The sequence below is a fragment of the Cricetulus griseus genome, chromosome 2, assembly GCF_003668045.3.
Source record: "Cricetulus griseus strain 17A/GY chromosome 2, alternate assembly CriGri-PICRH-1.0, whole genome shotgun sequence".
Taxonomy (NCBI): domain Eukaryota; kingdom Metazoa; phylum Chordata; class Mammalia; order Rodentia; family Cricetidae; genus Cricetulus; species Cricetulus griseus.
In genome coordinates, this window is record NC_048595.1 from 385,868,358 (window position 1) to 385,895,228 (window position 26,871).

A 26,871-nucleotide genomic window follows, 5' to 3' on the forward strand; every position below is an offset into this window, starting at 1 on the left:
CCAGATCTAAGCACCCTGTCAGATCCGCCCAGCATCGTTTCCTGTGCTGTCCTCCCAGATGACACTAACATATCCACACTGGGCCTCCCTACCTCATCCTTACTTTGACTCCCTAACTCAACACTTATAGTACCATCTAAAAACCTCTGCCTGGCAAAGGTTACCACCTTGTCTGACTAGGATGAGCACCCAACCCCTTCACGAATGCTCACCCTCTCTACCCCACTAGTCTGTGTACCACATGACTCCACCCCACACACACTCACACCATCCAGATCCCAGGCTCTACCTTCCCAGTTCTTTGCTGCCTGGAACATGTCCTCCTCCCATATCATCTGCCACTCCCAACTTTTCTCAACGGATGGCACCTGCCAAGAGACACTATGCCTGGTTGTTTACTAATGGGCTCATGAGTGTCAGAGGCTGTCCATTGCCCTTCCTCCCCTGCATCACTATTCCGGAAGGAATCCCTGAGCCCAGCAAGGCCACTGTTGTAGGCAGATAGCAGACACATTATAATGCATGTAGTGACCAGCTGTGCATGGACTGTTGAGACAACCAAGGACTAGTCTTCTAGACCCTCCTCACCGGGTCTAGAGCAAAGCTGGCTCTCCATTGCCCTAAAAGCCCCACATCTGCTCCTGGGGCCCATGCTAGGCCACTGTACTGAGATTCACCTGAGCTGCCGGCCCAGTTTCTTGAAGAGAAAGCCAATGGTGAGGAGACTCAGAGTAGGCGGTGTGGAGAGAACACAGGCCCGGTAATACTGCAAGTATCTTCTAAGGCCGCTGGTGAAGGCCTGTGGACAAAGAGTAGAAGGACACAGAGACAGCCATGTACTCAAGGCTTGGAAGGACACCCCCAAGCTGGAAAACAGGGCTGTGCTTTCATGCCATAGCATGGTGGCCCTATTATCCAAGCAGTAGGCATTTATGGCTTAAGCCCAGGCAGAAGGAAGATGCTTTACTGGAAGACAGAGGTTAGGACTAGGATCTGCCATAGATGCAGCTTTGCCCCCTTGGATCACACTGAGACAGGTCACCCTGGAACAAACCCTGTCCATCTACCTTGGCCTGACTTGCCTATATGCCAGGAAACCAGGAACCACAGCATCACCTCCCATGGATTCCTCTCTCAAACTAATTTTACAACACCTGAAACCTCCAGTCCTCTTAGGGATTCCATTACTGTTCCTCTGCCTGGAAGGTCTTTCTCATGCAGCTCCTAATATACCCTGAAACCTCAGGTGAGTTAGTGCCCCATTCTTTGCTTGCCGACTTTATCCTACATCAGAGCTTGAAAGGGCCCGTGTAGCCCAGCTCCTCCTAGGCTGCACCCTGCCCCCACCACTCCCTGTTCCCTGCCCATGTTTTCTGCACAACACTCTGCTAACCTGCCTGGCTGCCAAGATCCTTTAAGAGTCCAGATGCAAGTCTTTCAATAAACAGAAAATCCTGGGTACCTCAAGAATCAACTCAACAGAGCAGGAAATCCACCTTGCCACACACCATACAAAACACTGGGGCCTATGCAGAGCAGGTGACTTACCCATTTCTCATAGCCCTTAAATTCCCTTGATGTTCACACCTGCCTCCCTCTATGCCTTTACCCAAATATAACTGACACAGGGCTCCAGTGGAATAACAGATTAAGTAAAACAATCTCAAGTCACCCAGCTTAAGAGGTTTGGATTGAGGGGTTCTCAACGCACAATTCTGAACTCTTGATTCGTTTGGAAGGTAGCATGGTTCTCACAAAGGCATACCTGGAACACAAGGCCCCTACTACACAACGAGCCTATGACAGGTTGTAGAGAGAAGTGACTCAGGCGTGTGTAGTAGGTTCCGTACTCTGCCACCTCTGAAAGGATGCTGCTGATGCTCTCAGGAGATGCACCCGACACGTGAACACCAAGCTCCACTACAAAGGCTTGAGTGGGCTACAGAGCAGAGAAAAGGAGTTACACATCATAACCCTATGTGGTACTGTTTCTTTCCACCCACGTTCCCATCTGCCACATGCTCCAAAGTTCCCCAAGTCCAAGACATACAAACACAAAGTTCTGAAAGGAAAATGCTAACCAAGGGGCTGGAGAGATGGCTCAGCAGTAAAAGAACATGTCTGTACTACTCTTGCAGAGGGCTTGAGTTTGATTCCCAGCACCATTTTTAGTCCAGCTCCAGGGAATCAAACACCCTCTTCTAGTCTCCACAGGCACCTGTACTCACATGCACGTACTGACACAGAAACACATACCCAGGTGTGGTGGCACCTGCATTTAATTCCAGCACCTGAGAGGCAGAGCCAGGCAGATCTCTGTGAGTTTGAGGCCAGCCTGGTCTACACAGTAAGTCCCAGAACAGTCAGAACTATGTAGAGACCCTGTCTCAAAATCAAAACAAAGCAAAGCAAAATAAACCCAAACAAATGAAAAAAAGAAACAGCAGAACAAACAAAAGGAAAAGGCAGAATTAATGAACAATGTTATAAATGCAAAAATAAAGCTTTCTTTAAAGCACAAGTACAACTTTGTTTTGCATTTATAACAGTGCTCATTAATCTTGATTACATTGAAATGAACAGGAAATGTGTATTAGTATATAATTATCAAACCATATTCAATGTTGCAACAACATGCAGGCTAAAACAAGGTTTCATTTCTCACTGACTATAGTTAAAAAACATTTAAAATTCCAACTATGAGCTAGACATGGTGGTGCACTCAGGAGGCAGAGATAGGCAGATATTTGTGAGTTGAAGACCAGTCTCTACGTAGTGAGTTCCAGAACAACCAAGTCTACATAGTAAGACCTGTCACATGAAATAAACAAAAAACATCCAACAGCCAGGTGGTGATGGCACACATCTTTAATCCCAGCACTCAGGAAGCAGAGGCAGGTGGATCTTCGTGAGTTCAGGGCCAGCCTCTCTATAGAGCAAGTTCCAGGACAGGCTCCAAAGCTACACAGAGAAACCCAGTCTCCAAAAAACAAAAACAAAACAAAAAAACAGTAACAACAACAAAAAAGAAACACAGTTCAAACTTCCCAAACTAGCAAGAGAGACAGAGATTATAAACTGGACATTGTGCTCATTCCTGTAATCCCAGCAAGCAGGTAGATGGTGAGCTTGAGTCCAACCTGTCCTACATAGTGAGACTCTTCTCTCAGAAAGGTGCAGAGGCCAGCCTGGTCTACAAAATGAGTTCCAGGACATCCAGAACTGTCACACAGAGAAACTCTGTTTCATCAACAGCAGCAAAACAAACAAACAAAACTCCCAACAACAATTGCAACAAGAAAGAATCTGGGCCAGTGATATGGCTCAGCAGGTGTACTGGTTAGTTTTTATGTCAACTTGGCACAGGCAAAGGTCATTGTTGAAAAGGGAACCTCAACTGAGAAAATGTTCCCATCTGATTGGCCTGTGGGCAAGCCTGTGGTGCATCTTCTTGACTGATGACTAATGTGGGAGGGCCCAGGTCACTGAAGGCAGTGGCATCCCTGGGCAGGTGGTCCTAGGTGATACAAGAAAGCAGGCTGTGCAGGCCATGAGAGCAAGCTAGTAAGAGCAGCACTCCTCCATGGCTTATGCTTCAGTTCTTGCCTCCAGGTTCCTGCCCTGACTTCCTTCAGTGACACACTACATTACCTGGAAGTGTAAGCCAAATAAACCCTTTCCTCCCCAGGTTGCTTGTGGTCATGGTGCTTTATCACAGCAATAGAAAACCTAATTAAGACAGCAGGTAAAATTGCTTGCCACCAAGCCTGACCCACCTGAGTTTGATTTCAAGGACTCATATGTTAGAAGAAAAGATTCAACTCCCAAAAGCTGTTCTCTGGCCTCTACATGCACACTGTGACACATATCCCTGTCCCTGTCCCCCCTCCCAAGTTAATAAATGCAATTAAAAAAGAAATAATCTAGACTGGCATGTGGCTCAGTGGTAGAGCACTGACTAGCATGTGCCAGGCCCTGGGTTCCATCCCTAGGAACATACACCAAAAATAATTACATGTCAAATTAGATAGCCCAAATCAAATGTAAAATTTCTTAGAAACATATAAAGTAACAAAACTGACTTAAGAAAATAGAAATCTACTTACAAGAAGTTGAACACTGAGTCTGTAGACAAACTCCTAATAGGGTACACCAGTAAATTCTGCCATATGTGTTTTGAGAGTTTAAGAAAAAACCAATAGGGCTGGAGAGATGGCTCAGCAGTTAAGAGCACTTACTGCTCTTGCAGAGCACCTGGATTAGGTTCCCAGAACCCACATGGCAGTTTACAACCATCTGTAACTCCAGTTCCAGGGAAATCCAATACCCTCTCCTGACCCCCATAGGTACCAGGTACACATGCACACACATGCATGCAGACAGGAAACTCATACACATAAAAAAATAAACGAATGAATCTTTTTGATTTTTTTTTTTGTTTTTGTTTTTGTTTTTCAAGACAGGGTTTCTCTGTGTAGCCCTGACTGTCCTAAAACTCACTCTCTAGACAAGACTAGCTTTGAACTCAGAGATCAGCCTGCCTCTGCCTCCCAAGTGCTGAGATTAAAGGCATGCACAACCATGCCTTACTATAAGTTAACACTCTTAAAATCCAATCGGAATGCTTGTTTTGTTTTACAGTACTGGGGACTGAAGCCAGGGCCTCTCACGTGCTGGCAAGAATTCCAACATTGATTTACTTATATATTGGCCTAATTGTCGCTGGCCTAACTTGTGGCTATTTTTTTTTTTAAGATTTTATTTATTTATTATATATACATCATTCTGCTTCCATGTATATCTACACACCAGAAGAGGGCACCAGATCTCATAAGGGATGGTTGTAAGCCACCATGTGGTTGCTAGGAATTGAACTCAGGACCTCTGGAAGAGCAGTCAGTGCTCTTAACCTCTGAGCCATCACTCCAGCCCCTTTAATCAACCCACAGAGCTGGCCTTCTCTTCTACTCATGACACTAGACCTTAACCTACCCTAAGCATGCTGAGCATGCTAGGAGAGTACAGGCTATTGGATACAAGGTTGGTCCCACAATAGCTGGGAGCCCTTCTCACCTGACAAAAAGAAAATGTAGCAGAAACGACACCAAGCAGAACATTCAGTGAATCTTTCACCAGCTCACTTTCTTCCACCAGCACAGGCTTGGGGCCCTGGAGTAAACCCCCACTGAGGGCCCGCAGCTCTCCATGACATAGCCGGCAGAACCTGTCAAAGGCATCTCTCCCTGCCTCGGTGAGGTAGGGCTCCTCTCGGTGACCAGGGAGGCTGTAAAGAAGACAGAAGAGAAGAGGATGAATAGATGGGACAGCATGGACCTTAAATGACAAGTGTGTTTTCCCCCAGCTGCAATAGTTTCTCAGGCAAATGCCCTGCGGTCATGTACCCAGTCATGGATGGACAAGGACAGGCCACAACTCATACAGAGTGGATTATTTTTGTGTGTTGTGTATGTATGGCATATTTTATTATTTTATTTTCTATGTATCTATGGTGTTTTGCTTTGCACTTCTGTCTATGTACCATATGCATACCTGGTACATGCTGAGGCTAGAGGAGGGTGATCAGATTCCCCAGGAACTGGAATTACAGATGGTTGTGAACCACCCACCATGTAGGTGCTGGGAATCGAATCTGGGTCCCTTGGAAAAGCAGCCAGTACTCTTAACCACTGAGCCATCTCTCCAGCCCCACTTCTTGATTTCTATATGAATAATCTCTGGGTATGCACATAACCCCAAAGCCTGTGAATGATCAAATCTGTATTTCCATTCTCTCTCCCAATTACTGGTAGTGCTCTTCATCTTAAGACCCTACATTAAAGTTCCTTAGATGACAGGGACAGAAATGTCTACAGTACCAGCTACTTGAGAGACTGAGGTAGGAAGAATCCTTAAGCTCAAGAATTTAAGACTAGCCTGAGCAACACAGCAAGACCCTGTCTCAAACAACACCACTTTGGGAATATAGTCCTCCTTGCAGGATACACTGACAGAGTACTACTTTGTGCTGGAGCTATATGGCTAGTCCTGTGCTTCAAAGAACACCAAAAGGATGAAGTTTGTTCACAATGATAACAAATGAGCTGTTAAGTAACCTCCCAAACAATAACCGAAAAGCTAACAGATGGAATAACACTAGTAAATATTTACAAACAAAGCAGTAGGCTGTAAGATCAACTTTTCAACATGTAAGGGGTTGGTAGAAAGGAGAAGATTTGCTTTATACAAGCAAGACAGGACCGAAACCCTAGCGTGAAGTTACAGGACAAAGGAGCCCCTGAAAGACAAGACAACTACCAACACTATTTAAGCTACATAGCAGGGAGCTGCCCAGCCCTTGAGGGATCCAAATGGGCAATTATGATCACATGTAGGAAAGTTCCTCACATAGGAGTGGTGCCCTGTACACAAAAGGCTTTATCACTCCCCCGATCATGGGTTCCCATAGGGACCCAGAAGCTGCATCAGATGACACATGGCTCCTCCAGCCTTCACTTTTTACTTCAGTACTTCCCAGATGGTTTCCCAGACTGAGTAGTCAAAGGGATGTGAAGAGGGCTCCATGAATAAATGTCTGTGAAGTACATGCCCTCAATTCTCATTCTAGGTGTTTCCAAAGGGTACCAACTCAGACCATGAAAGGAACTGAAGGCAGGGACCCTGGACCCAGATATATGCAGAGTATGTGGCTCCAGGCTCAGCCAATACTAGCCACTCAGGGAAAGGCTGTTATGGCTGATGCTTCTACCAGCAGAGGGCACCACACCCATGGCTTTTACTCATGTAGTAAGTTTCTTGGAGCATCTCCCAGGCACTGACCACACAGACTGCTAGTTGCCCGAGGACTTCTGTCTAGAAGTCTTGGTGGAAAGACAGACCATTTAAGTATGATCTGCAGAGTTAACGTCACTGAGGTGGAGGGGTGGGGAGTGTTCTGTTCTCCTCCACTTCTCTCACTTCAAAGGATTCAAACAATACTGTACTACACACACTAGCTTACCTGAAATGTCAGCCTCTTAACCTCAACAGTGATGTTTCTACAAACAGCTGCCTGGGGTTTCAAAGAAAATTTGATATGGGGCAAAGATGCAAAGGCACAGTGCATTTAAAGACAAAGAAAGAGTCGCATACCATCCAATGCGCTCCCAGCACCTCCGCTTGCTGGCTTCATACGTGAGCACAGTTTCCCACAGGTCCAAGTCGGGGGTCATGCTTGGTTCAGACTGGGAGTCAGGAGTTAAATTGGAAGCTGATTGGAATCCTTCATCTTCCCACTGATCCACAATCTGTGGGACCTGGAGACCACAGGGAACAGTAATTATATCTTTGTGTATGCATTCATCTAAGTGTGATATAACATTCCAGGAACTTTATCCACGTCCATTTACTCCCTAGAGGGACACAGCTAGCAAAATAGTTTATTTTTTCTCAAGTTCCTATGCACTATACAATGCACCCCTCCACAACGAAATCACGGAAAGAATTAAAATAATATACTATCAATTTCTAGTCAGGTGTGGTAGTGCATGCCTGTAATCCCAGCACTCCTGAGGCTTTAGCAGGATTATGAGTTTGGAACCAGATTGGGCTGCACAGAAAGATTTACCTAAAATACAAGGTGTTCATTTTTAATTTCACATAATACATGGCCTGATTTTAGGGAAAACAGCATAAAGTCATATGAAAATCCCAGCACTTTGTAGGTTGAGGCAAGAAGATCTCCATGAGTTTAAGGCCAGCCTGAGCTACACGTAAACCATGTCTCTACCCACCCCACCCCCTCAGCACTCAGGAGAAAACTATATACTAAACCTGGAAAAACATATGTACACTGAGATTAGAAATGGCCTAAGTATTTCATAATAAAAAAAATAACTGAGTAGTAACAGATCATCCTCTTAATAGAATTTACAAAGTAATAAAATACAAGAGACGATGACAATTTACTCAGTGACTCGCAAAAAAAAATCCATGTTACAAGTGGGAAAGTATACCAAAAAGCATGCATACCAGGCATATTTGAAACGTGGCTTCTGCAACTGTATTTCATTTTAACTAATCTGGATTTAAATTAACAGCACTAGAGAACAGAAATGACTTAACAAGACCTTGAAGTAAAAGATAAACAACTGTGTGCTGTTTTTTGATGCAAATGAGCAGCAAGCACCTCCCTGTGCAAGAGCATGCCAGCAAGTCCTCTCCAACCTCTACCTCATAACAACAAGGTTACCTGATGCTCTGGACACGAGCTTTCCAGCATTACCATGGTAAAAGATCAAAACAGGCATTTTTCAAACCTCTAGGGATACTGAAGGGAAAGAAATACTACCTTAATGGCCAGTCCAGAAAAGTCTGCGCTGTCTGGCACAGGGGGAAGATCCAGTCGCACATCCATGTCGTATGTGCGGCTGTGCACGAGGGCACCAAAGAGTGAGACCCGGGTGTCTCTCTCAAACCTGTCACCACAAGAGTCACCAATTGAGTAGAGCCCAACGGTGGGCAGGCCAGTTCCTGGGGCAGACTCCATCACTTGAAGTGCTTCCTGGACCATGTTATGACACAAATACTCCTCTCCAGAAATAAGCGACCGAACGTCCATTTCAAACACACTCAGGTCATAACAATCGTAGCCGCTGTAGGGTAGGTTTCTGCCTGCGTGCTTGTTGTTAAAGAAGTAATCCCGTTTTCTCCGCAGCACTTGAGGAGGGCCGCTCCCTGCCAGCTGAACCAAGAGGTCCAGCACGCACTCCACCTCCACAAAAGGACAGCCAGGGATTGCTTCCAGCTTCTCCACAAGCTCCTCCAAACGGTCGGCCTCTGGCCCCAAGCCGCCCACCCTCAAATCGAAGGACAGCATGAGGACCTTGTTTTTCACTGGCAGCTTCGACGAGTCAGGCTGCCGCTGTTGAGTCTCCTCTTGAAAAAGATTTGCAAAAAGAGCATTGTAGGCTACCCTCTTAAGGCTCAGCTTTGCCCTCTTCCTGTTCACGCTGCGCTGTCCCGGACGAGCCTGGGCAGCAGGTAAGAGAGCCTCGCAGAGGTCATCGAACAGCTGGGTGATACTGGCCATATCCAGGGAAGCCCTGGACCACCGAGTGGTAAACTTTGCACCTGGGAGGCACTTCTGGCTCTCAAAAACCAGAGCGACCCCGGCGGGCCAGGGCCTAAGGGCCGACCGCTCGTCGCTTCACACCTGCGAAACAGGCATTCATGCCTCAGGTTTCGCGGTGCAAGAGGCCACACGCCGCGTCCTCCCGGTTTTCAGCCGCCGCCCGGCGCTTGTCCTCTGGTCTCCCGGGCCGTGACAAGTTTGCCGACCAAATGCCCGCATCCCATAGCTGGCCGGTAAACCCAAATCCACTGAACTGGGACTCCCGCCGCTATGATGTCACGACCACGCGACCGCAGACACACCAAGAGACGCGCCGGAATTGCGTCATCGAAGGCGTTTCGGAAGGGGTGGGGCCACGGTCTCAGTTTTCAGAACTAGAGGCTTAACTCAGATTTTTGGCGAACTAGAACTCAGTACGGGAAGCAGGGATGGGTTCTGTTTAACCGATATTTATTGTTCTAGAGGTAGGATGTCTGGGGCGCAGATGGGACATCGGTCTCCCGCCTGTGTGCGCTCTTCTCCAAATAGGAATCGCCCGCCTTGACTGATTTCAAGCGACTGGAGAGCACGGTCCTGGTGGAGGACCTGGAAAAGCACAGTTGACTCGCGCAGTGAAGCTAGCTCCACGTGGCTCTAAAGTAGGGCCGCACCTCCCCATGTGCCTCACCAGCCACCTGCAGCAACTTCCACCGAGGCTCCAGATGAACTTTTAGAAACCTAAGGGCCTGGATCTCCTCTGGAGAGGCCATCAAAAAAGGGCCCACACTGGGAGGTGCTTCTCCATGCAGTACCTGTGCCAGGGTCCTTGCAAGCTGGAGTATGGATTCCTGGCCCAGGGACAGTGGGGGGTGGAGGGCAGTGAAACAATGGTTTCTATCCACCGTCCACCCACACAGCTTATCCACCTTGCTCAGATTACCTCTTCCACTATAGCTAGAATTCGGCCCCCGGCTGGGCCCCGAAGCACTGCAGCCAGGAGAGCAGCTTGGGCGTTCTGAAGGCCATGGGCAGGCCCCAGTGCCATCAACACCATGTCAGGCTGGAAGCCATAGGCCAGAGGCAGTACCAGACCCAAGATGCAGCTTAGAAATCCCCCAGTGGTCTGTGGGGACAGAAACAGAGCCTCGGGCTCTCATCTAGGGAACACAGCTGCTGGCTCCAGTCACCACGCCCCAAATCTCAGAAACACTGGATTGTGAGTAGAAACCCCCAGAAATCCCAGGTGATAGTGAGAACCTGTCCAGCCACAACACAGCCACTTACCTGTGGCAGTGGAGTGGAGATGTAGAACATGGACCCGATGGTTGCCTCCTTGCCCCTGATGTTGAGCCATAGAATTCTCCTTCCCAGGAGAGAGCACCATGGACATGTACATATGTGCATGAGACCCTTCCCTGAACTTAACAACTGAAGATAGAGGAGAGCTTGGGGCCCCAGCAGGGAGGGGGACCGGTGACTGCCAACCTGGTATGGCTCTGCTTTCTGGGGCACCCACTCTCAAACCGCACCTATGGAAGGCCCCCGTTCTGTACTGCAGTGTCCCCACTCAACAGTAACCCTGGATTCCCAGTTAAATGCCTACTACCTATTCACACACATGCACAACAGGGGAGACATGTAAGCTAAGAATCCTACCCATCATCAGCAAGGTCCAGGGGTCGATCCAGCTGTCCCACGGCGACACAGAGGAGCCTACGAAGTTGACCCAGGATACGCTGTCCAGTGTCCATTCCAGGGGCCCTCCCCCATGCCATTAGGGGGCATTCCCAGGTCCTTGGAATCTCAAGTCAACCAAGCAAACTTTACCTCTTAACTCCATGGGATAGGCATCGGTGAATGACTACATCTAAAGTTGCTGCTGTGGCACTGGCAGTTGTGGCAGCTACGCCACTTCTTACCTATGGAATAAATGATAGGCAAGGGAATCTAGAGACTGACATACACACCCTCTATGGAGCATTTTCAGGAGTCAGGGCTAACTCCCAAACTGGGTTAAACCCATTTGTGCTTTGTTTTGGTCCTGTCCAAATGGCTGCTATACTGCAAAATCAAATCACTCCACTTTTTTTTTTTTTTTTTTTTTTTTCCCCAAGACAAGGTTTCTCTGTGGCTTTGGAGGCTGTCCTGGAACTAGGCTCTTGTAGAATAGGCTGGTCTCGAACTCACAGAGATCCGCCTGCCTCTGCCTCCTGAGAGCTGGGATTAAAGGAAATCACTCCACTTCTATAAGATGCTTAAAACTACACTTCAAGCTGGGCCATGGTGGTGCATGCTTTTAATGCCAGCACTCAAGAGGCAGACAGACCTCTGAGTTTGAGGCCAGCCTGGTCTACAAAGCGGGTTCCAGGAGAGCCAAGGCTACACGGAGAAACCCTGTCTCATGAAAAAACAAAAAACAAAAAAAACAAAAAACAAATTGTCTGTTCTCGATTTGCCAAAGAGCATTTCCTGGACTCTGCACAGGGTAACATACCAACCAGTCCTCTGTACATGCCACCACATGTACAGCTCCCCTGGCAACCTACCTGCCCATCCAGGATTCCACCTACGAGACACAGAATCTTCCCCAATGCAGCAAGACCATCATCCTGGAACAGGGATTTGTGTGGCCTATGATGGGCAGGCCAGAGGGACACATGAAAACCAAGTATGTAATAGTCACACAGGTGCAGGCATAGACAGTCCCATCCCCAGATTGCTCTCCTCACCTGGCCCAGGCTTCAGTTTCCTCCCTCAAGGCTGACCCTTCCTGATACAGCACCCCAGGAGGTAAGGCCAGAGCAGCACCTGGCACAGTCAAAGCAACAGCTGTGCAGACTGGGGGTATAGGGCGGAGGCACAGTCCATCCAGGAGGGGGCTTGGTGCAGCTTCTGCTACTTCACAGGTGGTGCTCTCAGCAAGCAGAGACAGAGATCTCCCTTCAGGAAGGTGGGTGCTGGGACTCAGAACTGGTGCCACATCTAAAGAGGTCACAGTCACAGTCACTACAAAGAAGCCTAAGCTGGAGCCACCAGCCCAGGTCCAGGTCATACTGACTTTGTTGGAGGCTTGTCCAGTGAGGGGCCTGGGCTGTCTGGACACTCTGGATGGACTCCAGGGCACTATGGGAAGAAGTAGCATTGTAATCCTGACTCCTGCTTCAGCCCCCCACCCACTCTCCAGTCTTCAAACCTCTGACATGGCACCATGAGCCCAAGAAGGGGAGGTGTGGGGTCACCAAGCAGTGTCTGCACCATCATACACACTGACTGTGCTAGGGACTCCAGGTGGTATCCACCCTAGGAAGAGTGTTGAAACAGGACAGAGCAGGGTTGTCACTAGTGTGAGTGGCTATACCAGACAGAACACCTAACCTTGACTGATCCTCACATTTGGCCCCATGACCTCCCCTGGCCTTCGAGCCTCCCCACCACCCCACACTTACTTCTAACACAGCACAAATCCGGCCACCAGCCAGCACCTGCAGCAGCTGTATGAGGTGGGCAAAGCACTCAGGTGTGGCCTGCATCTGCCCCTGAAGCACAGTGAGTCATGTATGATAGGGGCCTGGGCCCAGGATGCTAGCTTACTCCCCAGCCAGGCCATGCTCTCACCTCAGGGTCCCCGATGGCAGAGTCAAATCCTGCTGAGACCAGCACCAGCTCAGGGTCAAACTATAGGCAGAGTCCAGTGGAAAGGAGCAAAAGAGAGCCATAGCTCAGGTGAAGGGGAGGCCCCAATGCTGCCCATTCACATAATATCAGACTCTCTGAGGCACCTTCCCCACTCCCCAAGGTTCATTCACACACTGGTGGAATGGCTTACAAATCTCCTCCTGCCTTCATAGTGGAACTCTGGGTTAGCCTAGGGTTGCCTGCCCTAGGGGACATCCACCACACAGTCACCTCAAAGGCCAACGGGAGCAGCACATGCAGGAAGGCAGCCAAATAGTCAGCATTTCCCATCCCAACCTGCAGCAAGATCAGAGCAGGCATCAGAGGGGTCTTCACCCCAGGGAACAGAACTCTCCAGAGACTTTTGCAGAATGTCCCAGGTGACATTTGCAAACGAAGTACTAGGGGGCAGGAGAGGTCAGCTGGATGGAGGGGGGAGGGGGACTTGGTACCTGGTTCCAGGGCAAATTGACAGTAAAGCCTTGGCCCTGCCCTTGCCCAACTGCACACGCATCGGACTCTTGAAGGAATGGCCAGAAGCGCCCATGCTCATAGCGGTGCCAGGAGAAATAAAGGACACTGTAGACAATTGACCAGGTCAGAAGTGAGGTCCCTCAGCAGCTCCACAGCTTCTCAAATAACCTTGACTCCTACAACTTGAATTTTATCCCCTAAGTAGTTCATTGCAGAGAAGGGCTATGTCCACAGCCCAGCTCACCTGGGGTCATCATCAAAGATATACTGGATGCCCTGGCCATGGTGGATATCCCAGTCGACAATAAGAATCCTAAATTAAGACAATGCTGGAGATCACCTAACCACCTTTAGACCAGGAGACCCTCCAGGGGTAAAGAGAGGAAGTAAGATCTCTTGGCCACCAACTCCCCTTCTGCCTATCAGTACAAAGCTTGAACACACCTCTGCAACCCATATTTCTGCTTGGCATGTTTGGCTGCTATAGCCACGTTGTTAAACACACAGAATCCATTGGCAGCTGCCTTCTGACTGTGGTGTCCTGGAGGCCTGGGGTGCAAAAGAGGGGATGTACAGGGCATGTCAGAGTCATTCTGTCCCTCACAGGGTCACACACAGAGACAGCCAGTTTGGTGAGGGGCAGTTCTCACCTCACCAGGGCAAGCCCATTGTGCACAGCTCCTGTTAGCACAGCATCCACTAGCTGCAGTGCAGCCCCTACGGCCAGCCGGGCACAGTGAAAAGTGCTCTGTGGACCAGAGTGCAATTTAGCCTGCTGCCCCACCTGCTTGTCCCAGGTTGCAGGTCTCCCCCTGCTGAGAAAGGCAGGGATGGGACAATGGCAGGCAAAACACAACAGGGTATGGTCATAAGCATGAGCAAGAAGACATTGGCAGGTGGCCAAACATGGGTATGAATACATATAGGAGTATGGACATAAATCGGGTTGTGTATACTGGCTCGCACCGGGTGGAAGTAGACAGCATCAAATTGCTTAGACATTTCCTGGAGCTCCTCCTTAGCCAGGGTCTGGGTCCTCTGCACCAGGGCTATGTATTCCGGGCTGCAGATCAGCAGGCAAGCCACCAGCAGGACAGGAAGGAAAGGAGCTGGGATTCCTGGTGGGAGTGCCCACCCAGTACTCCCCTTATGCCTTTGAACCCACACCACGGGGAAACAGAGGAGTCGCTAGTAGGGCTATAACAGGTTCAGATCCCCAGGCCCGTCATAGTCTGACCTGTGCACCAGTCCCAACTCTTCCTCTGATGCCTCACAAGCTGACAAACACAGGCACCTTTGTTCTAGGCCACGCTGCCGCAGGCCATCCAGGGCTGCAGTCAGGCGCTCCGGACACTCAATTTCGCACTCGGGACTGGAGCAGACAAGAATGTCAGTGTTCAGGGTTCCCTCCCGGCCCCCTACTTCTGTCAAAACACACTTACTCATCCCAGAGCAGCCGGGTGGCTGTCATGTCCTCGTGGTACACAAGTGCTGTACCCATGGCCACACCGTGGTCACTTTGATCCATTCTAGCGTAACACGCCCTCTGCTGGCAGGTGATTGCACTGCCTAGTCCCACCTAACAGCATGCACGTAAACTGCCCCTCGTTTGGGACAGAACCGGGCAGCAGACACTGGACCTGGGCAAGAGTGCACCGCTCCAGGCCCAAGCCCGGGTCCGGTCGGTAGTCAGAAGCGAACCGCTGTAAAGAGAGCTAAGCCGGGTCCACAGCGTGGCTCCCGGCACCCAACTTCCGGCTTCCTCCTTCTGAGAGTCGGTCCCGCCCTCAGGCGAGATTAGGGTGGAGTAGACCAGACCTATGAGCTCGGTCTGCACCTCTGGATGTGGTCTCTCGCTCTAATGCTTCAGCTGCGTGCCACGGCCAACAACGTGTGGCACGGAACTTGCGACCAGTGCTGCCTCCAGTGTCCCTCTTGAAATGGTTGGGGAAGACGGGACTTCTCCCAGCGTTCTAGAGCCTAACCTGCCCTCTAAGGCCACAGGGTCAGACATGCCAACTGTCCATCACATCCAATTTGCCTGCTCCTCCAGGTGAAGGATGGGAGCTACCACTGACATCTACCACAGAGACACATACGACTATCAGTCATGTGCAGGGGTAACCAAGGAGCCCTGGAGCAGTTAGGAGGTGCCCATTGCACATTCGGGACATGGAGTGCAGGCCCAGGTTCTGGTTGGTCCCCTCTCCAGCTTCTAAAGATCAAAGGCATCAGGCAGAGGCACTCCTGGGTTATGTGTCTTGTGAGGCAGGGCATGCAGTGAGCCACACCTCCACAAGGGGGTGAAATATTTGTAGTCCTGCCCATGGATATCTCAAGGGGGGGGGGGTGTCAGGCAGAAGAGGGCATAGTCATGGCATCTCCTCTGACCAGATTAGCCGGGGCAAAGTGTATTTGCCCAGAACAATGCAAGGCGCCACCCTTATGTCCTGCCCTGGTGTACCTGTCCTTGGGTGTATATGGGGAAGAACATGGACCATCTAACTAGACAGCCAGGGTCTAATGGAACTGCATATGACAGTGTAGGTTCGGGGAAGCTGCCAGTGATGCCAGTAGAGTTGTTGGTCAGAGAGTAGAACCCACCTCTCTGGGTCTTGGAGAGCCTCTAAGACCAGAGGCAACCTCTCTCTCTAGAAGCTTTGGCCATAAGAAGACAAATGCTGCAATCTCAGAAAGAAGGGAGCATCTGTCTGGGTGCTCACATCATTTTCCCCATTGCCTGCCCTTGCATCAGGCTCCATAGACACCCTGCTCAGACTCTAAGCCTTAATTAGAGTATTGAAGGGGGAGGGCCAAGCCCTAATGAGGTGGCTTGAGGACCACTGGCAAGAACTAGGTGGCACCAGCACTTTGGCCTGGAGTCAGGGTTGTGGCACCTCTACTAGCTGGGGTGCAGGTGTTAGTATTTAGGCATCCGTACTGGCCTGTCCTTGGGGTTCTGACAGGATACACCCACAGCAATTAACATTCACTATGTTCCCTTTTAAAAGGGCCCTGCCCACCTCCCATTTAATCTCTCTCTCTCTCTCTCTCTCTCTCTCTCTCTCTCTCTCTCTCTGCTTGTCTCTCATTCTTGCTCTCCCCCCCCCAGCCTCTTTTCTCTTCCACTGCTCCTGTCCCTAGAGGCTGGGTCTCCCCTCCCCCCTTTCCCCATTTACTTTCCCCTCCATCCAAGCTGTCACATGATGTCTTTCGTGCACCACTTTTTAAAATTACAACAGCAAGAAGATCAGGCTACCTCTTTTTTGTGCAACAACTAACAGCTCAGAAATGATGGGAGCTCAGGCATTGTACCACACAGCCAGAATGGGAGATCTACAAAAGGGTTTATTTGCTCCCAGCCACTTTAGTGCACCAAATGGCTGGTTTACATTCCAGGCTAAGGGTGTAAGAGAGTCCACCCTATCACAGGAGAGATGATGTTCCCTGAGTCGGTGCCCCCCACACCTCTATCTCCTTCCTTCTTAGGAGTTGGCCTTGACACTGTCCTGAGCAAGCAGAGCTCAGGGACTAGCACTTGTCTCCTGAACTCTGCCAGATCCAATGCCTTTTCATGCACAGTGGTAAAGGGAGCACAACTCCAGAATTCAAAGGCTAGTTCCGTGTTGGGTGGGGATCTTGGAAAGAAAGCTTAGATGTTCTGCCAGGGTCATCTGATGCACCCAAAAGCAGAGGAGCAGGTTTGGAGATGGAGGGTCCGTGACTTGAGGGTCTACTCAGTCTCTCCAGGTGGATACAAGTTCCAGGCACACTCAGAGTGCTAACCAGGACTCCTCTTCCAGGGAAGGGGAGCCAGGATACCTGTGAAGCTCCCAGCCAGGATCCTCAGGATACCCCAAACCACCCAGAGATCTTCATAGAGCTGTCTCCTTTGGGACTCTGGCTCCTAGCTGCCTGGGAGGCTTGAAGCTGAGCACTTCTTTGTAAGTAACACCTGCAGAAAGCAAAGAGAACCAGATTATATAGTTAGTCTACTTTCACCTACGGGGAGAAACCCACGGGCTTTTAATCCTAAATAGGTCAAACCACTTAAAAACACTGTGTATAAAGCCAGACAGTGGTGGAGCATGCCTTTAATCCCAGCATTCAGGAGGCAGAGGCAAGCGGATCTCTGTGAGGCCAACCTGGTCTATGGACTACAGAGAGAGTTCAAGGACAGCCAGGAGCTGTTTCACAGAGAAACTCTGGAGTGGGGAGACCACTTTGTGTGAAAACTGTTATAAATACATTTCCAGGAGAAAAAGGGTGATGAAAGCTTGTGTTTAAAAAAAGAAAGAAAGAAAGCTTGTGTCTCTGTCCATGGAGTAAGCTGTATGTCCTCTGCGGTCTATGGTAAAAGCAAAAGCACCCAGGCACAGTGTGTAGGTGGAGACCACAGATCAGATTTTGTGGCCTGTGGTTAAGTGAGTTATTTTGTTTAGCAGCAGATGGGTTTCATCACACAGAACCAAACTCATGAGCACATGACAACACAGAAGGGAAGAATGCCTATTAGTAGTGCAGAAGAACCTTGCAGGACATGATTTGAGAACCTCACCCCATCCAGCCTTTCCCACAGAGTGCAAGAACATGACCTGAAACCGGGTAGTGGTGGCACATGCCTTTAATCTCTGGGAGTTTGAGGCCAGCCTGGTCTACAAAGCAAGTTCCAGGTCAGCCAAGGCTGTTATACTGAGAAACTCTATCTCAAAAAACAAAAAAAAAGAGAACATGACTTGGGGCCTAAGGAAGGCAGAATAAGGGATAACATGCCCCATTGGATATGCCCTCAGACATCTCTACTCCCCAGACTGGACCTGCCAATCTGGGGCAGACAGCAGAAGCTGGTTCTAGCTCAGGAAACAGTGGGCAGCCTGAGAGAGTAAGGGTTCTCAATATAAGAGCACAGTCTGTCCAGACCTTGGAGGTTCAACACATAGTCATGGATGGATCTGGGGCTGGAGATGCGAGGAAAAGGCTGGGCCCTTGGGGCTGCATGGGAACAGACTATCCCCCATGTCCAGAACGTGAGAAAGATGTACTTGTTTCAGGAGGGTTCCTGAAAAGGGAGAAGGATAAATTCAAAGGGTGTGAGGAGGAAGTCATAAGGATAAGGGTGGTAGAGAGGACTCCAGTATGGTCCAGACATGAGGATGCTGGGCAACAGGGGTGGGGGAGAGGCTAGGGTATCAGTAGAGACCAAGGACACTGCTGCCATGAGCACACAGATGCTCTACAGTTCTCAGAACCCATCACGTGTCAGCCTTTGAAGGAGCTCCTCCAAGGGATACTCTTCCCCACAGCCTCCTGCTATAGCCAGAAGTCAACCTGGCCAAGTTGTACAACCCCACAATGCCCTTAACCTCCCAACCTTTTATCTCGTCTGCAACAGTGGGGGATGGGGCAGAGGCTCATCTATACAGGGCACACAGTGTCCAAAGCCAGATGTTGTGTGGAATCCACACTCACGCTTCCATTCCTCAAGGGTGCGGTCTACATCATCAAAGGAGTCATCATATTTCTGGGCCTTGGGCTCATCCTCGGTGTCCTGTAAGGACTCGAAGTATGGATGGGCCAGCGCCTCAGCTGCTGTCACCCGCTGTTCTGCATCCATCACCAGCATCTTTTCCAGAAGGTTCACAGCTGTGGGGCGAGCAAATCAGGCCAAGCCACAGAATAGGGCTTACCCAGCATCCTGAGGCCTTCACCCCACCCAGCCCTACCCTGAGGGCTTGCATTGGTCAGGACAGAGGCAAAATCCTTCTTTTCCAGCTCAGGGAGGCCTTCCATGTAGTTCTTGGCCTACAAGGGGGTGGGGGAGGGAGGGAGAGTGAGAGGCCAACTCCCAAAGCCAAGTCCAGGCCACCACCCAGCTCCCCACTGACCTCAGCACTCTGTAACTTCTGTACAAACTCAGGAGGGGGTGTCCCTGTGACCTTCATGATCTCCTTCAGCTGGTCCAGATCTATACCAAGGTCAGGAACACAGTGCAAGGGCAGAAGGTGTCCCACCCAGAACCCACACCTTGGCCAAAGTCCCATGATGCTCTACATAGAAGGATACGGTCATTGCCTTTGAACAGGATCTTTCCTGTAATCATCTCCGCCATGATGCAGCCAACAGACCAAATGTCCACTGAGATAGAAGTCCCATCAGTGTCCCCACAGACAAGGATAGCATTCATATTCATGAGAGCCAAGAGAAGGGGAAGAGACCACATATGGGAGACAAGTATACATGGCCGGGAGGGGTGTACATAGGCATGGAGCACAGGAAGTCATTGAGAAGGTAGCAGAGTTCCACCCAGCTCATTAGCCTCCCAGGGGTAGTGCCTACAAAAGGTTCCCTATCAAGAAATGAAAAGGGGGCTGGAGAGATGGCTAATCAGTTGAGAGCACTGGCTGGTCTTCCACAAGACCTTGGTTTGGTTTCCAGCAACCCCATGGCAGTTCACAACTATCTGTTATACTCCAGTTCTAGAAGATCCAACACCATCTTCTGGCCTCTGCATGCACCAAGTACACACGTGATTGTATAGGTATACATGCAGATAAGTACTTACACATGTGTGATTGTATAGGTATACATGCAGATAAGTACTTACACACGTGTGATTGTATAGCTATACATGCAGATAAGTACGTACACACATAAACTAAATATTTTTTTAAAAATGAAGAAGATGCTGGACACATGCCTTTAATTCCAGCACTTGAGAGGCAGAAGCAGGTGGATCTCTGTAAATTCAAGGCCAGTCTGATCTACATTGTGAGCTCCAGGAATAGCCAGAGCTACATAGTGAGACCATATCTCCAAAAAACAATAAAAAAATAAAAACCAACCCAAAGGTATAAAATAATAATACTAGGAGGGAGGGAAGGAAGGAAGGAGAGGAGGGAGAAGGAAAGGAAGGAAGAAAAGAAGGAAGGGCTGAGCTGAGGTGTATCTCAGCAATAGGGCACTTGCCTAGCATAAGGAAGACTCTGGGTTCCATCCCCCCACACTACAAAAATAGTTGTAAAATAAAAATGAATGAGCAAGCATGGGTGGTGTGCACTGGAACCTTTGGGTAGCCTCTTACCTGTCTGTGTGTAGCGCATCCAATTCAAGATGACCTCTGGTGCCCGGTACCACCGGGTCACCACATAGCCTGTCATCTCACTGTCTGCCTGTCTGGCTAGGCCAAAGTCTAGGATCTGTAGATGTATCGGGGAAGTGGAACTAAGATACTGAGTACAGAAGACTCTAAGAAGCTGGGCTTGGGGTCTCCACTCTGGAGCTTTTGCCTCTCTTTGGTCTTGGTCCCCCCAGGCTTCTCTTTGTGGTCAGTTCTCCCGGCCCTACCTACCTCAGGGGCAAGTGCTAAGGATTTTCTTCTATTTTGCCATCCCTGATCACCTTTAGAAGCCTCCAAACTCCTGCCCTGGGTGACTAGAGACGTTCACCCACTCTTTACCTAAATCAGATACCTGGCCCCAGGACCCACTAGCTGCTCAGCCTCAGATGCCTGAGGTCTGTCCCTTTTCTTGGGCCCAAAGTCGAGCAGGCCAGTAAGGGGATAGAAGGGTTCCCCATCCCCCATCTTGGTCACCTTCCCCACCCAGTGATACCTTCAGCTCACAGTCCTCATTCACAGCCAGGTTTCCAGGCTTCAAGTCCTGAGGGAAGAAAGTTGGCCACTGTGACCCACCTGCCAAAGTAAGGCCCAGACAGCACTTCACTAGGGCCACCAAAATAGGCCTGGTCCTTTTGAAGGAGGGCAGAGGGGCTGGGATCCCCAGGGCAGGCTTTCAACTCAGGATTGATTATACAAATCCCCACCATACTTTTATTTTTTTAAGATTTGTTTATTTATTATGTATACAGTGTTCTGCCTACATGTATGCCTGCATGTATGCTTGCATGCCGGAAGAGGGCACCAGATCTCATTACAGATAGTTGTGAGCCACCATGTAGTTGCTGGGAATTGAACTCCAGACCTCTGGAAGATCAGCTAGTGTTCTTAACCACTGAGCCATCTCTCCAGCCCCCCACCATACTTCTATTTTGCCTTTTTATGGGTAAGCAAGGGAAGCTGGGGTTGAGCACTTGTGTTTACATAGCTGGGAAGGGGCAGATGCGTAATCTCTCAGCCCACCAGGACTCACTCTGTGGATGACGCCAGCAGCATGGATATACTGTGGGAGAGAGGGAGTTCATCAGCCATCAGCTCAGGGGACACACCAAGCCACAGAGTCCTACCCTGCCCAACCAGAAAGCTCTGCCCACCTCCCCATGGCCACCTCAGCAAAGCTTACCTTCAGCCCCTTCAGCATCTGATACACAAGAAACTGGATTCTGTCTTCACTCAGAGTCTCATGCTTCATCAGCTTGCCCAGATCAGTGCCCATGAATGGCATCACCAGGTAGCTGTGAAAGCAAGGGATGCAGCCAATGGGGCAGGGCTAGTCCCTAGACCTAAGCTAACACCCACTGGGTCCAGTTCACGCTTTGCAAGACCCAATCCCAGCAGGGACCTCTAAAGTATTACTCTGTAAAATCCATTCCTCACTAGCTTTGGGGTCCTACCATCCTATGGTGTTTCCACCCCCACCATGCCTTGCTGGCTCCACCCTACCATCTGTCCACACCTATCCTTGGCAATTACACCACCTCCATGCATGCCCACATTCCCTCTTTCCAAAATGGCAGGCAGAGAGTGGGCTTCAGGTTAGGGTTGTTCTGTTTGGGTTGGGGGGTTGTTTGTTTGTTTGTTTTTAATAATTTGTTTTTTATGTGCATTGATGTTTTGCCTGCATATGTCTGTGTGAGGATGCCAGATCACCTGGAACTGGTATTACAGACAGGCATGTGGGTGCTGGGTATTGAACCTGGGTCCTCTGGAAGAGCTAGTGCTTTTAATCACTGATCCATCTCTCCAGCCCCAGTTTTGTTTGTTTTTGAGGAAAGGTCTCACTTTGCAGTCCTGTCTAGCCAGGAAATTACTGTGCAGAACAGGATGGCCTCAAACTCACAGAAACTCTGTCTCTGTCCTTGCCCCTGCTTCTGTCTCCTAAGTGCTGGAATTAAAGGCCTGCATCACCATACACTGTCTTGTTTTGTTTTCGTCTTATTTTTCACATGTCTGGACGTTTTGTCTGCTTGTATTTCTGTGCACCACGTGTGTGCAGTGCCCATGGAGGCCAAAAGAGGGAATCAACTCTTCTGGGACTGGAGTTACAGACAGTTGTGAGCTACCATGTAAGTGCTGGGAATCAAACCCAGGTCCTCAGGAAGAACAGCCTTAACCACTGAGCCATCTCTCCAGCCCTTGGTTTTTGGATTTTTGTTGTTGTTGTTTTGCTTTGTTTAAGATGGGGTCCCATGCAGCCCAAAATGGCCTCCAACTCCTGATCCACCTATGTCCACCTTCCTCATGCTGGGATTACAAGTGTGTGCCACCACACTCTGCCTTAGGGCTTTAAAATTCCTGACTGAAGGGCATCATACCAGGTGAGCAGCTAGGGCTGCACCTGGCGCTGGCACCTCAGATCATTTAGTTATACTAATACCTCAGGCACTGTGAGGGCCCAAATGCCAGGGTTAGAAGGAAAAGAAGGTTTGGTTCTACCAGAGCATGTCAGTATCCAGGGAACCAATAGTAGATGGAAGTGTGGTAAGGAGTGAGTGGGCCTTCACTTGGGCCATGGGAAGAAGGCCTCAAGTCCACTTAGAACCTAAAGCCAGTACCCAGAAGCTGCCCAGGTCCCTCCTACCACACACAGGGTAACCAGAAATCTGGGGCAAGCGTTGGGGCTGCAAGGTTGAATTTTCAGGTTGGTGGAGGGACAGACAAAGGAGAATGGCATTATCACCCCTCCCAGGGGACAACGGGGCCAAAGTATATCATGACCTCTGCCAGTCAGCACCAAAGAGCCTACTACCCACTCCAGCCTCTGGTTGATAACAGTATGAATGCAGGGATGACCAACCATTGGATACAGAACAAGCCCCATCTGCCAGCAAAAGGCAGCAACAATTCAGATAGGGGGCCATATGTTGGACGTCAGGGTCTTGAACACAACCATCAAACTTGAGGTCGTGTGAGTGTCAAAGTATCAAGCTTGGAAAGACAAAGAAACACGGCTCTCCCAGGGCATGCCAGGGTTCATAACTCCAAGGAGCATGTAGGAGTGTGGCATAGACTCTGGTAAGAGAAGTGAGGAGGCAGCATGCACCCTCTCCTTCATTGGGGCTATGGGAGAAGGCCCCCAACCTGACCCAGAATCTTAAACTGACACCTAGAAGCTACCAGTTTCCTCCCACCCACTGAGCCAACCCAGGCCAGCACTTACAAGTCTGTGAAGTCATCCAGAGTCTCATCGGGTGTGAACACATCCAGTAGCCCAATCACCTGGGGAAGAAGTGCCAGACAGGATGGAGAGCACATGGGAGATGCAAGGACTCAGTGCATGCCCAGGGTGGCACTGTTCTCCAGGGATAAAACCCTCCTATAACTATCCTTGTCTCCTCCACTGTGCCCACTGTCAGCTCAGCCCCCACCCTGGTACATTTGCCCACAGACACAATCTATTTTTAGATGCTGACAGCCGGGATACTCTGGGGGGAGGTGCAGTCTCAAGTCTAGGTTGACTCCAGGCTTCTGAGCAATCCAACCCCTTAGTCCCCCCCCCCTTTTACTCCTCCTCAATGAAGCAGACCCAAGACCAAAGTGGGGACAGTCCCTTGGGAGGAACAAATACCTAGTAGGTTCTTCCCGGGGCCATCCCCTGGCTATCTAGGCCAAGGAGAAGCACCAATTTAAACACAGCTTCTGGTTGTGGGAGTTGGACAACAGATGGACAATGTGACATCAGTTTCCCAGTACTTGGGAGGGGGACCGGAACTCTGGGGTCAAGAGAGGCCTCCCTGATGAGTGCTGCATACCCAACTATCAGGAGGGACGAGTGAAAGAACAAAGAGAGGCAGGGTGCCTGATGGCCAAAGTAGGACAGAAAACACCTTCAGAGTAAGGAACAGAGAAGAAGTCCAAATAGCTAAAGCCCAGGCCAATACAGAACCAAGGAGAAGGCAGAAGGAGCCAAAAGAAGGCCTCAAACTCACATCCCAGAGGAAGATTTGGCTTTGCTCCACAGAGCTGCTATGGAAGGAAACAAAGATAAAATGCTGAGGCTGAGCAGTGGTGACACACACCTGTAATCCCAGCACTCAGGAGGCAGAGGCAGGTGGATCTCTGTGCATTTGAGGCCAGCCTGATCTACAGAGTGAGTTCCAAGACAACCAGAGTTGTTACACAGAGGAAACCCTGTCTCAAAAAACCAAAGAGTGAAAAAAAAAAAAAAAAGATAGGTATATACTCTGGATTTCAGTGAAAGGACAAATAGAATGAGGCAAGAATAGACAGGAGGTAGAGGGCAGCTGAGTGATCACTTTAGGCATGGCCAAAGTTGGGAGTAAGAACATGGACAGGAAAGGCTTGGGGGCAGATAAACCACAGATGTGACCTGAGAGCTTAGTAGAATATATAAGGAATAGGGTCCTAGAGGTCAAGGTAAGTCCACCAAAGGCATAAGACTTCTGCACTTTTGTGGTTTAGATGTGACCCAGAGCCAAGGACCAGAGCTTGAGGAGAAAGGGAAGAAGACTAGAGCTGGATCTGTGGCAGCCCCATTTCTGGTAAGTAGAGCATACAGCCTGTCCAAACCTCAGTTTCCACACGAGAAGGGAGATACAATGGCAGCTTCCCAGAAGGTGCTGAGGAATCCTGAAAGCTAGCACACCCAGGCAAGGGTTATGGGTTGACCCACAGACTCACTCAGGAGTGGGGAGTGAATGAAGAAGCCCACAACCCTTGGCTGGAGAAAGGTTCGGGATAAGTAGGTGGCTAGGTGGGATTGGGCTTGAGGATAGGGGTGGCTACACCCATGAGAACAAAGCCTTTTACTGTTTTGTCTGTTTTGGTTTTTCAAGACAGGGTTTCTCTGTGTAGCCTTAGCTATCCTGGAACTCACTCTGTAGACCAGGCTGGCCTTGAAATCACAGAGATCCACCTGCCTCTGCCTCCCAAGTTGTTTGATTGTTTTGTTTTTTATAACTGTTTACAGATTTATGGGGAAGTGGGGAGGCAGACAAAGCAGGGCTGACGTCCATCTTAATCAGGCTTCATGAAGAAAAGAAATAAAGGTCCAACACATCAACCAAGAGTGGCAATGACGAAGCAAGTTTGCTGTTAGACACAGGGAGATCATTGTTCCATGGGGTTACTGACTCTGATGACCCAGGAGATTAAAACATACTTCAGGACTAGTGCAACTCCCCAGATGTCAAGTGAGGGGGAATGGAACTCACAGCCTCAGGAAGAACCATATGAAGACAAAGCCCCCAGCTGAGAGGATTCTGATGGCTAGCAAGGCTGATATGAGAGGCACAAGGGCAGCCATGTGCAGTATCCTACTATGGGCAGGTGAAATCGGAAATGCGATGCTGACAGAAGAAATACACACCCACAGTGGTGACTGTAACTCTCTGTTCCTTAAACCCTGCTCTTCTCCTTAAACCCCGTATCCATAGAGACTGGAGGCTTTGGGGTGATAGAGCCAGGGTGCATAATTCTAGTGACCTGCCTGGCTGGAAGTGGGCAAGAGAAGGCCTAGGGTGGGGAAGAGACGCCCCTTCCAGGAAAATCCTCTTCCCACCAACCTGAATGGAGACAGGGTTTGGAGTAAGACTTGAGGAGCCCTTAGGACTAGAACATACCCTGACCACTGCCTGGGCCGAGAAAGTAGAGGTGGACGGAAGATGAAACCAAGCCACTGAAGCCGGGCATGAACTTGCAGTGTCGCTCAGAAAGGGGTCTGGAATCTGTCTCCACTTCCCTCCTGGAAGCTGCTAATAGCTTTTTCAAGCTGGAGGCTAACTAGGTACCAGGCTTCAGGAAGCAGAGGTAGTGGACAGGATTGCAGGGGAGGGCAGGATGAGAAGTGGCCAGTGCACAATGTCCGCATCTGGGGCGGGCGTTGGACTCACGTTCTCGTGGCGCATATGTTTGAGGAGGCGCAGCTCTCTGTAGGCGCGCTTGGCAAACAGCTCCGACTGGAAGGGCCGGTACAACTTCTTGATGGCCACCTTGTTACCAGTGCGACTGTCTATTGCAGAGCTGCGGGGCGGACAGCTTGGCTAGAGAACCCGCCCCGTAATCGCCAGCCGCCGCCTGCCCTGCCTGCTGCCCCGCCCGGCGAACGCTCACCACACTGCACCATAGGCACCAGAGCCAACGGGCTGCAGGTCCTGGTACACGGCGCGCACCTCCCAGGCCGTTTTGGTCACCTCCTGGCGATAAAAGCCCTTGCGGGCGGGTGGCGGGGAGCTCATCCCCGACTGGAGCACCGCGCCCCAGGACCCGACCCAAGATCAGGGGCTCAGCCCGTGCGCCCCGGGTCACTGCGTGGAGGGCGGGCTCCTCACTGCCCGCCCGCCCGCCTTCGGGGCTTTCCCTTGCGGGCTCTTCTCTTGGGGTCGTCACCCTGAACTCTCTGTAACCGCCAACACCCACCCGGCCCTTGTCTCTGGCCAGCGAAGTGGTTCCTCCCGGCCCACTGACCAACCGGGCCCCC

The 26,871-nt window shown here is 50.1% G+C and overlaps 3 protein-coding genes across 6 annotated transcripts in view; all 3 read right to left on the bottom strand.

The window, feature by feature from the left end:
* Tubgcp6 (tubulin gamma complex associated protein 6) overlaps nt 1-9,387 on the bottom strand; it is a 19,820-nt gene extending 10,433 nt beyond the window's left edge. The window contains exons 1-5 of one of the 2 annotated variants that reach the window (XM_027396229.2): nt 8,348-9,387; nt 7,150-7,313; nt 5,074-5,284; nt 1,766-1,939; nt 678-799 (exon numbers count right to left, since the gene is read on the bottom strand). In XM_027396229.2, the coding sequence (XP_027252030.1) occupies nt 678-799; nt 1,766-1,939; nt 5,074-5,284; nt 7,150-7,313; nt 8,348-9,088 (1,412 nt within the window). In that variant the 5' untranslated portion in view covers nt 9,089-9,387. The remainder of the gene's footprint in view (nt 1-677; nt 800-1,765; nt 1,940-5,073; nt 5,285-7,149; nt 7,314-8,347) is intronic. The other variant, XM_027396228.2, reaches the window with a different exon arrangement.
* A 77-nt stretch (nt 9,388-9,464) lies between these two features.
* Nucleotides 9,465-15,014, bottom strand: Hdac10 (histone deacetylase 10). Of its 2 annotated transcripts, none has more exons than XM_035440816.1 (20): nt 14,701-15,014; nt 14,496-14,630; nt 14,225-14,321; nt 13,909-14,006; nt 13,703-13,807; nt 13,503-13,571; nt 13,237-13,363; nt 13,016-13,081; nt 12,725-12,784; nt 12,556-12,645; nt 12,303-12,409; nt 12,168-12,232; nt 11,839-12,091; nt 11,656-11,740; nt 10,937-11,028; nt 10,766-10,822; nt 10,394-10,472; nt 10,050-10,232; nt 9,805-9,957; nt 9,465-9,715 (listed from the first exon to the last, which is right to left on the bottom strand). In XM_035440816.1, the coding sequence occupies exons 1-20, from the start codon at nt 14,784-14,786 to the stop codon at nt 9,581-9,583; spliced, it is 2,142 nt and encodes a 713-aa protein (XP_035296707.1). In that variant the 5' UTR covers nt 14,787-15,014; the 3' UTR covers nt 9,465-9,580. The 2 variants fall into 2 exon arrangements, with proteins under 2 accessions (XP_035296707.1, XP_027252032.1); XM_027396231.2 differs by having other exon boundaries at nt 9,566-9,715; nt 9,798-9,957.
* A 1,701-nt stretch (nt 15,015-16,715) lies between these two features.
* Nucleotides 16,716-26,629, bottom strand: Mapk12 (mitogen-activated protein kinase 12). 2 transcript variants are annotated; one of them, XM_027396237.2, is made up of 12 exons: nt 26,505-26,629; nt 26,285-26,414; nt 23,593-23,651; nt 21,556-21,667; nt 21,406-21,435; nt 20,869-20,916; nt 20,340-20,454; nt 19,322-19,393; nt 19,144-19,223; nt 18,982-19,060; nt 18,728-18,901; nt 16,716-17,213 (listed from the first exon to the last, which is right to left on the bottom strand). In XM_027396237.2, the coding sequence occupies exons 1-12, from the start codon at nt 26,627-26,629 to the stop codon at nt 17,134-17,136; spliced, it is 1,104 nt and encodes a 367-aa protein (XP_027252038.1). In that variant the 3' UTR covers nt 16,716-17,133. The 2 variants fall into 2 exon arrangements, with proteins under 2 accessions (XP_027252038.1, XP_035295090.1); XM_035439199.1 differs by lacking the exon at nt 21,406-21,435.
* Nucleotides 26,630-26,871: the final 242 nt, after the last annotated feature.